Raw genomic sequence first — 13,592 nt, forward strand, 5'->3', positions numbered from 1 at the left:
TAAGGCTAAGCTCTGGATGAGGATTCCCTTCCACATGCTGCCAGGATCATACAGCAACACCCTGGTTTAGGACTGCATCTGCAGTTCTGACTGCATACTGGCCAACAAATTACACTAAAAATCAAACTCTCTCTCTCTCAAGGGTAACAAAACCAGAAGTTTAAAAGTCTTTCCTGAAAGCAATCTGTCAAACATGATTCCCACAGCAGCTGCAGAAATGTAGCTTAGCAAATTCCAAAGAAACAGCAGGACGTCCATATATGAGGATCTCATTCAAATCCTTCTCAAAATTATCCATACTCAGTATTTCAGTCCAATTAATTTGACCTCAAGATTTAGTTCAAATCACAACAAGATCATGGGAACACTCAGTTAAATCTGCAAAGTCTCCTGCTTAACATATAGTGGTCCAAGCTGCACTCAAATTAGCAGTGTGAGGTATCTACAGAAGAACATTTCCCTTGGACAAACATGAGCATGCTCAGAATTCTGTTTACTTACGTAGCCATGGCTGCAAATTCAGCCTGGGACAAACCATGCTCCAGTTCCTTTTTATAAAGGCCATATCCAGTATTGCCAGAAGCTGTGAAGCACAGGGGACCTGGGGCCATTTCTGGCTAACCATTAGTGGGAATACTACATCCCATCAGCCCTCAGATGCTGATTTCACAGCAAAGCCAGCATCTAGGAACTGAGGAAAGAACTCTGAATAGATATTTGTACCCCTTGCCATCCTCTGCTCTGCTAACAACTGTGGACAAGGGTAGATTTATGGTGTTTTTTTCTTATTGAGTATCAGTTTGAAGGTGTCATGTGATTAAACATGATTTCTAACTCCTACAAAGAACTGAGCTCCTTAGCAAAAAACAGTAACAGTCATTTACACTAAAAAAGCTTTCCTACACGAAATAACCATTTCCACAAGTGGTAAGAATTTGGCCACATGACAACAAAGTCACAGTGAAAACTTGTAACCTTCAATTCTGACTATAGTATTTAACAATATTGAACAGGCTGCAAAATGACCAGCTCCTGGCCAGGGAATGAGAGCTTTCTGTCAGACACTGCTATCACATACACCGCATGGTCAGCCACAAAATTATCCTCAGTGTTTAGATTTCCAACTCTAGGAAAACGTATCTTAGTATGGAAGTTGGAAGACATGATGTGAAGACTCCTCTATCTGCAACAGTTGAAACTGTGACAGTAAGAAACCTGAGACTGAATTACTTATTTGCCCTAAAGTACTTCCCTCAAAGATAACAGTGCACATATCAGTAAAACCATCAACTTCTGCTCAAGTGAGAATCCAGTGAATAAGTTTATTTCTTAATTATTTTTTTCTTCTTTTTATGTAAACAGGAAGACTGAAGGTTCAAATAAAGGCAACAGAAAATCTCCTTATTTTAGGCTTGGAATGTTGGCAGCTGACACAAGGTCATAAGGGATAATATAATCCATTTTATTCAAGCTTTACATTCCACAAGACCAACAATCACAACTAGAGTATTAAACTGAAGTATTAAGCAACAAGACTTTTCATATCCTTCCATTTTTTGTTCTTGCATTTAGAAGTAAAATTCTACCAGAAGAAAGAATGAGTATGCGCTACAGGAATTTTTTTTCTACGCTCACTCTGGTCTCCCCTAATACATCATACATATCATCAAGGGAGCCTGATATCATCAAGGTACACCTGACCAAAATTCTGTCTGTTTCTTTGAGAAAACTGTTAAAAACTCAGCAGCCTACATAGCCCAAAACATTCTAACTTTTGTTTATATATCAAATTAATTTTCTGAGCAGCTTGTGCTAACAGAAGCAAAGCCTGATGATCCAAAAGTAAGGCACTAAAGAGAAGGATTTACAGCTGGAAGGTAACACTGGCATTTATCTTTTCTAGTCTTCTCATGACACCACTTTTTTTTCCCACTAAGTACAGTAAAAGTGAGCACAAAGTGCAAAATTAACAATAATCATTGCCAAAATCTTATGTAAGAGGTGAAAACAAGTCAAAAAAGCAATACCTGATTCATCCAGATGTTAAGCACCTTAGTCATCACCAGGTTTCATTCTCATCTGGGCTTGCATCTGGGCAATCATCTCCTGCATGCGGCGCAGCTGGAACAGAAAGACACCCAAGTGTTTACAATTTCATGAGAAGTCAAAAAATCCAGGAAACCTTAAAACTTTTTTTCCCATGGTAGAACACAGATCTCTTCACAAACTGGAAATGTTCAATAATTCACATAACCGAATACTTTGGTTTTTTCCATCTCATATTCTTCAGTTCAGTACATCTAACTTTCACAAAATATTTGTAATACTTAGAATGAAAATTAAGCAACAGAATCCAAAACTTTTGAAGCCAGCTATGCTTGCAGACCTGTGAATAAACATTTAACCCATAACGAGGAAAGCATATCCTTTAGGTGTGCACAGAGCTACACCTGAGTGAGCTGAAGCAGCTTTGTTCTGATCCAGGTGCTCAAAGCATTTAATCATGTAGGAACACTCATCCTGTGACTATGAGAGAACTCAGCAAATTTTTAGCAGCAGTAACAGCCAAATATGAAAACAAGATTTAAAAACTATTTAAAAGGAGAAATCAAAATATGTTTATGAAATTTGGAAAGCCAGACTAAACATATTAAGCACCAATATTTTTTACATCTAAACAATTACTTTTCCTGGAAATAACTGTTTTCTTAAGGCATTTTCTTGTAACACTTAAAAGTTAGTTTCCATCCCATAAAAGGCCACTTATATAATGCCTTGTTGCTGATTGTTTTTTCAAAAAAAATAATATTAATTGGAAAAAATGTTCCTAACACAGAAGAAAGAACACTAAAATGAATTTTCAAAGTATATATGCAAATACCTCTAATTTGCTTTACAAATGACTGGGTACTTCCAAATGAAGGTGGGGAAGTTCCACATACAGAACTACAAGAGTCCCATTTTACAAAGTGGGAAGGAAATGGGCTGCTGCTATTTCCATGCACATTGTATAACCTATGAGTCCACTTCAAACCAGAGATCATGTAAAAAACTGAGGCTTGTATAGCAAGTTCTCATTTTTTTTTAATTATGTAGAGAACTGCTTTCATTTATTTCCAGGGGGGAAAACACTCTGTCTAAACACACTATTTTCATCCAGTCAACCACATTAACTATTGTGATACTCATTACTCCACCAGGTTTAATACAAAAGAACCTGAGACAAATGCTTGAATACATGCACGTGGTGTTGAGCTGTTGTTTTGTTTTAAAAAACCCAACAAACTGAAAGAAACATCACAGAACAAGAAAAACTAACTGCAGGCGCCTACACCACTTTTTCCTTGCCTGCTCTCAGATACAGATTTAGGAATGAGTAAGAAACAGAAGATTAACTAAAGAGTAAAAAAGATTGCAGCACAGCCAGCAGTACCAGAGCTTGCCTAAAACTTGCTGGTTTATGTTCTCACCCTCTTGTTGCAGCAGCACAGGGTTCAGGAGAAGCTAATTCAGGTTCCTGTGACTGCTGCAGAGATACCCTCTGACAAAAGGAGATTCACACAGGAACAGCATGAGATACAGCTAAGTCTGTGAGGATTATTATAAACCCATCTACATCTTTCTGCTAAGTACTTAAAGCAAAAAGCTTCTGATCAAGAAGATAGCATAACATTGCAGGAAGGAGGTAAAAAAAAGCAGAAAGTTCCCAAAATGAGCACTGCATTCATTTCATGATACAAGAAAAAAGAAAAGCTTCAAAGATCAACTTGTGAAAATGTAAGACACCTGGTCTTTTGAACTGCCTCTCTGCAGATTCACCATCAGAATAAAACTAGCTTTTTGGAAGCTCTCCTACTTGAGCTTTCCCAAGAGCACTCCAAGCTGAGCCATGAAGCATTCCCAAAATAGAAACCATTCAGTAATCACAGGGGGAGATACTGCTGCACACATATTATGGTGATTGCTCAAATGGAGAATTCTGCTAATAGCCAACATCATATTTTTAAGACTTAAATACAGCACTGAGAATTGCATTTTCTTAACTGATAAAAATATGTCCATAACACAAAATAAATCAGATGCTGCATATGACACAAATATAAGGTAGCACAAAAGCCAGAAAACCTACTCAGCTCTAATGTTAAGATTGTAAAAGAATTTCCCTTTCCATTCTCATGTGGTGTTTTTGAGACCTACTGGTGAAGTCTCAGTCTGTTCCACTGGGCAAGGAATGGCAAGTTTCTAAAGCTATTTTAGAATAATTCAGTAAAAAAACTTTCAGGCATAAGGCCTGTGAAAAAAACAAGGCACACTGTTGTAAAATGAAAAAAAGAGAATCAAGCTGTATTGTGCTCAAGTGATAACTATGCCAGTCTCTTCAACAATTCCTCTTTGAGTAGAGGACGGGACAGAAGAGCTATTCCTCCACTTTACACTACAAACCAAAACCAGCTCATGTTCACCTTACTGGACCTACTGAATATGCAGAAAAAAACTCTGCTCTTAATAAAGGAAAATGTAAAAGAATCACACCAAAGACTGAAATTTATGTCATGTTAACATCTGCATTCCCTTTGCTGTTGGGTACTGTGAGCATCAAGGGCAGAAAATGACTTTGATCTTGCTCAGCAGTGAGTCCTCTCACTTGTAAGAGCAGCGTTGATATATTTGTGTTCATCCCCGGAAGAACGGATGCTACAACATGACAGCATAGGGCCCATGCACATCATGAAAAGGAAGCTAGGAAACAATGTTTGGAAATCTGTTAAAACAAATAATTGCTATGAATTTTCAGATAACAAAAGGCAAAAGAATAAATGTAACCTTGGTATAAATGCCCCTTAGTTTACTTATGTCAGGTCTACAATTTAGTTCAAACGATCATGAAACTACTGCAGCAAACCAGAAAGGAAACAAACATTTAAATGAGAGCTAAGGTTACAGAGTTCAAAGTGAACCATACATCTTGTTAATAGCTTCCACGCCCTTAACAGAAACCACAGATTCACAGCTCTGTAAAATACCTACAGGATCACAATACCAACAGACACTATTCCTGTTTAAACAACATAAACAGCTTCTCAGTGACCAACATGGAGGTATCACAGGAGGAGAAATATTAAGAAACAAATAGCATTTACTTCCCACTGATATATTTCCCCTTGACTAAGTCTGATTATTTCTGCCCATGCCTTTACATCAGACAGGCATAAGTGATCCAGAGGCTGCAAGAATAGGGGAAGATGGAAAATTGCAGACAGTGAATTTTCTAGTGAATGTCCCTGTAAAAGTTCTTTTGATTAAAAATACTTCAAATACCAAAGAACACAAGTAATTTTGTTAACTGATGAAAAATATTTCTGATAATTTGGAGATGGGGCTACTATTAAGATAAATGTCTTCCACAGGACATGTTGACAAAGAGCAGAAGTCACTCTGGCCACAGCCATTGCAGTACATTGCAGGTCTTCATCAGCAGTCATGCTGTCTCTTCCCATAAAAATTTGCCCCTTTTCTTTCAAGACAATGCATTCCCAAACCTCAGCAGCAGCAGGCAGTTACCTGCACACTTCACTCCCATCCTCACTCCCCACAGGGCCACTGCTGGCCCCCAGCCTGGCAGCCCCACTGCTCTTCCCCCTCCTGACCCCCACACAGTCCAGGACTCTATCTAATCTGCCAAAGGGTTACACACATTCAGAAAGTGGAAGGACACAGAAAACAGTTTCAACGTTGTGTTCATTCTGCTATATACAGCCCACTGCTGACCAACTCCACTGAAAACAGAAGCATGGAGAGATTTGCCCAAAGTCTCAGCATAGCTCACTAGAGAAACCCAGAGGTGTTTATTCCTTGCTGTTTCAATGTAATCACAGCCCTAACGCTTTTCTAGAAGTACTACCTCTCAAAACCTTTAAAAGTTTTTTTTTAACAAGACGTTTTCAGAGTAGGAAAAATATGGCACAAAACTACAAACTTTAAGTTTGTGTCCACTTACACTACAATATCAAAATAATCTGTTCTGCATCATATTTACAGTAAGGAACAAGAATACCTTTATGCCTATTTTCATTTTCCAGCTCTAAAAAACAGGTCACCATTTGCAAATGAGCAGAAGCACAACCAGACGAAGCAATAAATCCAAAATGACAGATTAGCAATTTCAAATTGGCTGAACTGGGGACCACATCCTTTGGCATAATAAAAGACCATTTAGCAAAAGTGATGCCTTGATAAAGATGATCCTGGCACTAGTTCAAGCATTCATTCCTTCCAAGGTTATATAAACCTCACAAAACTGTAAATAGAACATCAAGCACCGTTACTGATGGGAATGCAGAACAGGAGGGGAAATGGATATTTGTTTTCTCTGTGAAGGCCATGGAATGCAAGCCCATTTCCTTTGTGTCTTTCCTCCACAGATTTTTCCCAGTCTGAACCTTAGGGATGATTTGGAGATGAAGGGACTTCATACCAGCTTATCTACAGAAGATTCAGCAAAGCCTCTTGATCTCTTTGGAACAATAGAATGCAGAAGTTAAAAATGTATTTGTTTTTTCAAGTTCTAACCTAATCCTCTGCAACTTCAGCAGCAATTATTCAGAGATGATTAGCCCCAGAGGAAACTTTCAAAGACTGTCCCCTGAGAAGTTAAAAATTTCATCCCTTTAGCAATGTTATATAAAAGACACATTGCATATTTATATACTGGTCTGTTTTGACCACTCTGTGCCAATGCATAAATAGAAAAAAATATATTAAATAATAATAAAAAAATTATATATATATATATATATAAAATATATATATAGTGCCTGTTGTATCAAAAGTTCCAGGGAAATATTTATAGAAAACTTTTTTCAGACATAAGTCATAAAACAAACAGTTCTACAAGGATATCCAAGATTCTACTTAACTACTAGGCATGTACAATTTATATAGTTCAAATAACATGAGAAACAGTTATGACAAATTATTTAGGTCTACTTGTCTGCCTGGAATCATTAAGGAAAAACAAAAAACGTTTTCAAAAAATGCTATTGACTTTTCCAAAGCATTCAGTATTGCTGGCTATCAGCTGATGGGCTCCTGCTGCTTTGCACATGCCCCAGTAAATGGGAGGCAGCTAATTTGTGTACAGAACACTTGCAGAAGTTCCACTCTTGTATGTGCACAGCCATCAAGTGTGCTTATTCTGCTGAAATGCAATTACATAGTGATAAATATATAGTTCTCTCAATCTCCAGTAATTCATATTATTAACTAGTAATTATGGTGATAATCAGCTGCTTCTGCATTTCCTTTTAGGAAAGTTTTTTGCTATTTATATCAACATGCCAGGGCTAGCCAATAGCTAACCAGGGTTAGCTATTTTTAAATATGGATGCTATAAGGGAAAAAGGAAATGCACAGACCGAAGTAAATTTCAAAAATTTCCATGTATGGGAGTCAATCTTCCACCTCAGAAATACACAGAAGTGCTTTTAGTTTGTTCTTTTTTTTAATTCCAAATCACTGCACATGTGAAATGATCTTTCCAAACATGCTTTCCTGCAGTTACGGACATGGATCCAAGCTGAATTGAATAAAAGAAGGATAAAGAGAAAAAAAACCCACTATCTTACAATTGGCAGCAAGTCTTCAGTTTTCACACAAGTAGTATAAGCACTGGCAGCGTACTGCTAGAATTTAAATACCAGGCTAAAAATTTCTGAATCTTTACAACTTCAACGTAAAAATACTAAATTAAAAGGCCTAGCAATAACTTGGAACCAGAGTGAGAAATCCGAGTTTGAAAACACCACATCATAAACTGACAGGTGCAATAAAAATACTAAGATTTAAGTCAAGGTTAAGATGAAAAAACACATGTATTAATTAAATAACAGGATTTTTAAGACTCAAGAGCCTATTTCTACTCCATAGCCACAAGACATAAGAATAAATGTACTGGTAATGTGCTTGCAGTAAGAACATGCACATCTGAAATGACTGTCAGTCTATCCCACCACAGCACACAGCCTGTGTAGCTGACAAACATAAATTGATTTCTGTACTTAAAATTGCAAATATCCTTATGGAAAATTAGCACCCAAACAAGAAGTGATAAATATTCTGCCCACAACCAAGAGTGGACACACTACTACTATAAATAAAACACTAAGAGCAACTTGTATGGTCAGGTTAGGTCTGTCATTTTCCACAACTCCCATCCTACCTGCTACAGGCAGTAGCTGATGCAGAAGACTGAAATTGGAACATAGCATGTTATATTAAAGAGTAAGTTTTAGAAAGTTCCTCTTACCTCAGCCTCTTTCTGCTGGAGGATTCTATCCTTGTCTACCACTTCCTCTTCAACAGGCCTATTGAAGAAAAGAGTACATTGACAGCATAAAATACAGAAGGAAAAATCTCAAAAAACAGATTCAAGACTCATATTCCAATTAATATAACATCATCAAAGTCTACATTCTTCCATACAGGGAAAATTAGGACATTTTTAAAATCATGCTTCCCTTTTGTAAAAGACCATTTTTACCTCAAAGACTCCTGCTATTCACTCTCCATTTCTTAAAATTTGATTTCTTTACTGCTATATGGAATTTTTTACTTTAATTAAGACATTTCCTTCACAGTCTATCCATGGTACAAAAATCAACCACTAAAAAGGTAAGTAGGCTATTTCCTTTCTTCTTTAACATCAAAATGCTTTGCTGAATACTTGAAGCTATCTGCTATCCAAAAAGATGCAGCAAAGGTAGATGTGGATTTTTTGCATTAAGTTGCCAAGGACTTGCCAAGAATTAAAAAAGAGATAACAAACTCTATAAAAACACACAAATTATCAGAAGAGATTGATTGGTCTAAACTTCTCTCTTTAGCAACATATGAAGCAGCAAGAGAGGTAATACTTCCCTAAGTAAATAAACTGGAGCCTAATTAAATTTGCCCGCTAATGTTCATTTTCTTCAAGCAGACATCATTGCATAATATCTATCTTGCTTGCAGGCACCTTCTTCCTGCACATTCCAATCAGAAGCATAGAGAAGAGGAAATTTAAGCTGTTTATAAGCACAGCACTTTGCTAGATATTCCTCTTCAAGAAGCACATTTCATTCAAATTTCAGAATTCCACAGACTGAAATCTCATCAGAAATAATTGTTTACAGGTGGGATTAGGAGGAAGAGGAAGTCCTCTGTCAGTGGGCAGTGAGGAGCAGCAGAGCCCAGGGGCAGCACACACTTACTTGCCAGTGCGTTTTAGCCTCTCAGATCGGAAGTTCTCATAGTGCAAGTCTTGGGTCACCTCCTGCAGGTCCTGCATGTGCGTCCTAGAACATGCAAAGGGCTATTGAACACTGTCATTCTCAGGAAAAAACACCCTTTTATCTCCTGTTTCTGTTTTATCTAATGTATGTATTTACCAGAAAAGTAAATCCTCACAGACCAAGCCAGCCAGAACTCTGCTTTCAAGTTCACTGATCTTTAATTAATTTCTAAGTGTCCCACCAATATTATTCAAAGACCCAAAATATGCTGTCCTTCTCTTGTGGTCATTAATTATTTCAGATGAGTTGTTTATACCAGTTTTTGCAGTATTAAGAACCTTGCAAAGACAGTTGTTCAGAAAGATACTTGAATTCCAAAAGTATTCCAAAAGTATTTTATTACTCTAAAGTGCTTTGAATATAATTTGTAACTGGGAACTAGGTGGAGCTGCTTGGTTCACGCAACAGCTGACATTGCTTAACAATTTCCAATTGCCAAGAAAAAAAAGGAAAATCTGCTTACTCCCAATGCCCAGCAGAGGGCAATCCCTGCCCAGTGCAGACTGAATTTGGAATGACAACGGAATTCATTTCCAACAATAGCAAAACATCGTTTTTTAAAAAAAACGCTTAAAACCATTTACGCAGGCAGAATATCCGTATTGGCTAAAATCATAACGGGGTGGGGTATCATATTTAACAAAGGATTTCCATACTGCCAAGAAAATTGCACTTTGCTTTTGGAATATTCTTCACTTTGAAGAGTATTTTAAAAGCCCCTCTGCCCCACCAACTGCACTACAACAAAACTTCAGTGGGTATGTACAGCCATCAGATCAGTTCACATAAGGCATAAAACCATCACATATATCTGGCAACATAAAATATAGAAAATACTGTCTGAATTCAGAGATCAGAGGGTACAGCAGCAAAATAAGCTGCAGGGGACTAAAATGTAACTGTGTTGCCATCAGAGCTAGTTTTAAATTAAGGAATTAATGTTGCTATAGGTTTTAAGTCATTGTGGCAGTTACATCACCACAGGAGATGGGATCATTTTACCATTACTCACACCAGCATTGTGCGCAGCTTGAGGAAATCATTGTGCTCTGGATTTTCAACTTCAACAACTCCCCAGGGATACAGGCGGCCTCTGATTTTTTTCCCCTTCACCTCAATAAGTTGATTGGATCCAATAACAGCGAAGGGAATGCTAGCCTAGTTGAGACAGAAAAAACAAGTTACTATTGTGATTTTTGGCCGGTTAGTTTTTGTATTTTGCTTTTGTCTTTCTTTTAAAGAAAGCACAAAGATTCAAGTAACAGGCAAGGGGGGGGGGGAAAGAAATGTTGACAAACACTCTCTACTAAAACCCTCTCACATCAGAAAACCAACAAATCCCATTCTAGGCTATGCAACCTCTCCTTATGAGCACCTGTAGCTTTGTTCGGATCAATTTGTTTTAACAGAGGCCCAGAAGGAAATGACGCTTCATTTTAGGAACACTTGACTGTTGTTCAAGTACAGTTTGGGCATAATGTGTCATCTGACATAACATCATGCATGGAGAACAGCCAACAGAAACATACTTCAGATGCAGAGTGAAGTAGCTAGAAAGAGAATTTCAGACACATTCTTCAAACACCTTTGCAAGCACAAAGAGGAAATCACTTCAGTAAAACCTTGATTATCTGCTTTAACACGAGGCAAGTTGTTAATTAGTACAGCAACTATAACACACACAATTTCTTTCCTTGCTCACATGTTAAAACGTTTGAGTCAGAGAACAGACTGCATATAATAGTTCATTGTGAACAGTGGTTTACACTTAAAAGAAAAAAGAAGAGAAAGTCATGACACACTACACTTGGAATTCTGATGAAGCAGAGACTGGAATAAAAGGGATTATAATTCAGAGTCAACATACAAAGGAAACTGAAATTTTTGACCACATAGAAGGAATAAAATACCTTTAGGCATGTTGTAGATTGAAGAACTACAGCAGCAAAATGATAAACTAGGAGTGAAACTTGCCTTTAAAACTCTAGTTTGCTCTTTAAACTCCTCATCTTCATCAGAATCTGCATCAGGGAGCTGATAAATCCTAATGCCATGTTCAGAAATCTCATCCAGAACCTGAAAGTTTGCAAAAAAGAAAGAATAATACTCTTACTTCATTGAACAGGCATTCAGTTAAAAATATATGAAATTGATTAACTAATCTATTACAAATATTCACCTGACTCAGTGTCCAAACTGCAAAATAACACAGGCTTGAAGATTTTTTCAAAAGGCACAAAAGATAAATGTATTTTTGGAAAACAAAGCAAGTAAATCATTAAAAAATGCAAGAAGATTTACAAAGCGAATACAGAAGCAAAGTGAGGTTAATACAAAAAGAGAGTAAAAGTAACAAGAAGGAATTCATTACTTGCAGAATCAAAACCATTCACCCCATGTCAAATTATGTTTTTGTGCATTTGATATGTTCAAAAATGCAGAAGATGCCTATTGCCTCTTGAATAAAAAAAGATAAAAATTTATTATCTACTTAAACTGGAGAAAGTAATTTAAAAATCACTAAGAAAAAGACCCTGTTCTTAAACAGTTTTCTTTGGCATTAATATCTGAGGTTAACATAAAAAATACAGTATCTCTATTCCTGGGCACATTCTTTTCCTAATGAAATCACTGCAGGGGTGAGCAGCCAGCATAAATCCAGGCCTCTGACAGTTTCAAAAGGTGGCACAAGTCAATTCCTTTCTCAAAACCAAAGAGAATGTTTCTGCTGCCAGACTACTGAATATACTTAAGTCAGCTGTTGTCACTGCATCAAATGCACTGACAGAAGCCACTTTCAGTAAAGGAAGTGTGATGGTAAAAGGAGAGAGAGCATGAAGAATTATGAGATTCCACAATGACTCTTTCCAAAGGGATCTTGGACGTTTCAGCAGAAAAGGGGAACTGTGCAAACTTCCTAGAGCAGCAACTGTTAACCCCACCAAGAGCACTGAACCACACAGCTGCCCTGCTGAATGAACTCTCAGCATAGACAAAGTTTGGGCAAATTCAGGGAGAGTATTAACATAGTGGTAAAAATAATTAGAAGAGACTATGTAAAGACTTGTGATGCCATTACTGTGTATACAACTGGAGATTAACTTTGTAGCAGCAAAACAGCAGACCTCAAATAGAGAGGTCTTAATGAGCCCTTTCTGAGTATTGCTGGGTTCCTCCATCGTCTGTCATGACAGCAACCAACAGCTACAGTATAAATGAAAATTGTCCAACCAGAACTTGGTTACTAAACAGGTGTTTAAAAGAAAACAATTCTCCAGACCATTAGCAAAGGAAAGCCCACGTATGAGCCACAGCTGTTCCCCGACAATGTTTTCCTGCCAGGTATATAAACATCCCCCGCACTCACGCACGCGCGCGCACTGAGTAAAGTGCTACAAGCCCCCACCTACACAGAGAGCAGTATTTTATAGAGAGAAAAGAAATTTGGGTGTGTTGCCAATAAGCAATTGAGACATTCACATAGTGACCTTTAAATCAGTGGATGCTGTTGCTGTTTTTCAAAGTGAAAGAGATCTGAACTGTCACCAAATGACAATAAAAGATGCACAGCTGGGATGGGTGGGGCAGCACTGCAGTTCCATGCCTTTAAGTAGTTGCATAAGACAAGAAAGCACATTTAACCTGGCTGAGATCTTTGAGATAAAATGCAAGTGGAACAATAACGGGAAAGCCGACAGCAAGGGGTGCTAGAATAATATATTACAGCTGTTAAACCTAGTGCTTTCCTGAAAGGAAAAAGAATTGCAATAAAAACAAACTGTATTTTATGCTCCTAACAATGAAACAGCATTTTGCTTCTTCAAATCTGAATTTTATTGGCCTCAGAGGATTCTGTGTTCCTAAAGATTAGCCTTCCCATGGGAAATAAAAAAAAAAAGTCAAAATATTAGTTCCCCTCGCATGAAGTCATTCTTTTGAGCATGTTTCCTTAGCAGCCTCGCATGGCACAGCTTGTGAAACTGTCGTGCATTTCTTCCCACTCAAGAGTTTTAAAAAATAACTTTGAATTCCAGAAAGCCCAAACAGGAATTACTCCAAGCTGGGTTTCCTTTGCAAGCACCACAAGCTAATCTTGCTGCTTAGTCCATAGCGGCAAAACAAAAACATTTTACTTCAGATTGACGGCCAAATGGCAGAAACATCTAAAAAAAGTAAGACTTCAAGCTGCGTCAGCAAAGCAGGACTTTGATTCCTATTCTTGATTAGAGACTGTGTTGGCCAAGATGCTTTGAGTTAGAACAA

At 37.5% G+C, this 13,592-nt stretch overlaps 1 protein-coding gene across 5 annotated transcripts in view; it reads right to left on the reverse strand.

Annotated features, from left to right (window-relative positions):
• Positions 1-13,592, reverse strand: part of LOC102101101 (septin-2) — a 34,812-nt gene that overhangs the window by 5,327 nt on the left and 15,893 nt on the right. For all 5 annotated transcript variants that reach the window (XM_005524376.3, XM_005524375.3, XM_088064993.1 and 2 more), the window contains exons 8-12: positions 11,304-11,405; positions 10,342-10,487; positions 9,249-9,332; positions 8,306-8,363; positions 2,028-2,121 (exon numbers count right to left, since the gene is read on the reverse strand). In XM_005524376.3, coding sequence (XP_005524433.1) covers positions 2,053-2,121; positions 8,306-8,363; positions 9,249-9,332; positions 10,342-10,487; positions 11,304-11,405 — 459 coding nt within the window. In that variant the 3' untranslated portion in view covers positions 2,028-2,052. The remainder of the gene's footprint in view (positions 1-2,027; positions 2,122-8,305; positions 8,364-9,248; positions 9,333-10,341; positions 10,488-11,303; positions 11,406-13,592) is intronic.

This window comes from Pseudopodoces humilis, chromosome 20, assembly GCF_049639895.1.
Source record: "Pseudopodoces humilis isolate 2021_Gansu_Grassland_sample_001 chromosome 20, ASM4963989v1, whole genome shotgun sequence".
In the NCBI taxonomy this organism is placed as follows: Eukaryota; Metazoa; Chordata; class Aves; order Passeriformes; family Paridae; genus Pseudopodoces; species Pseudopodoces humilis.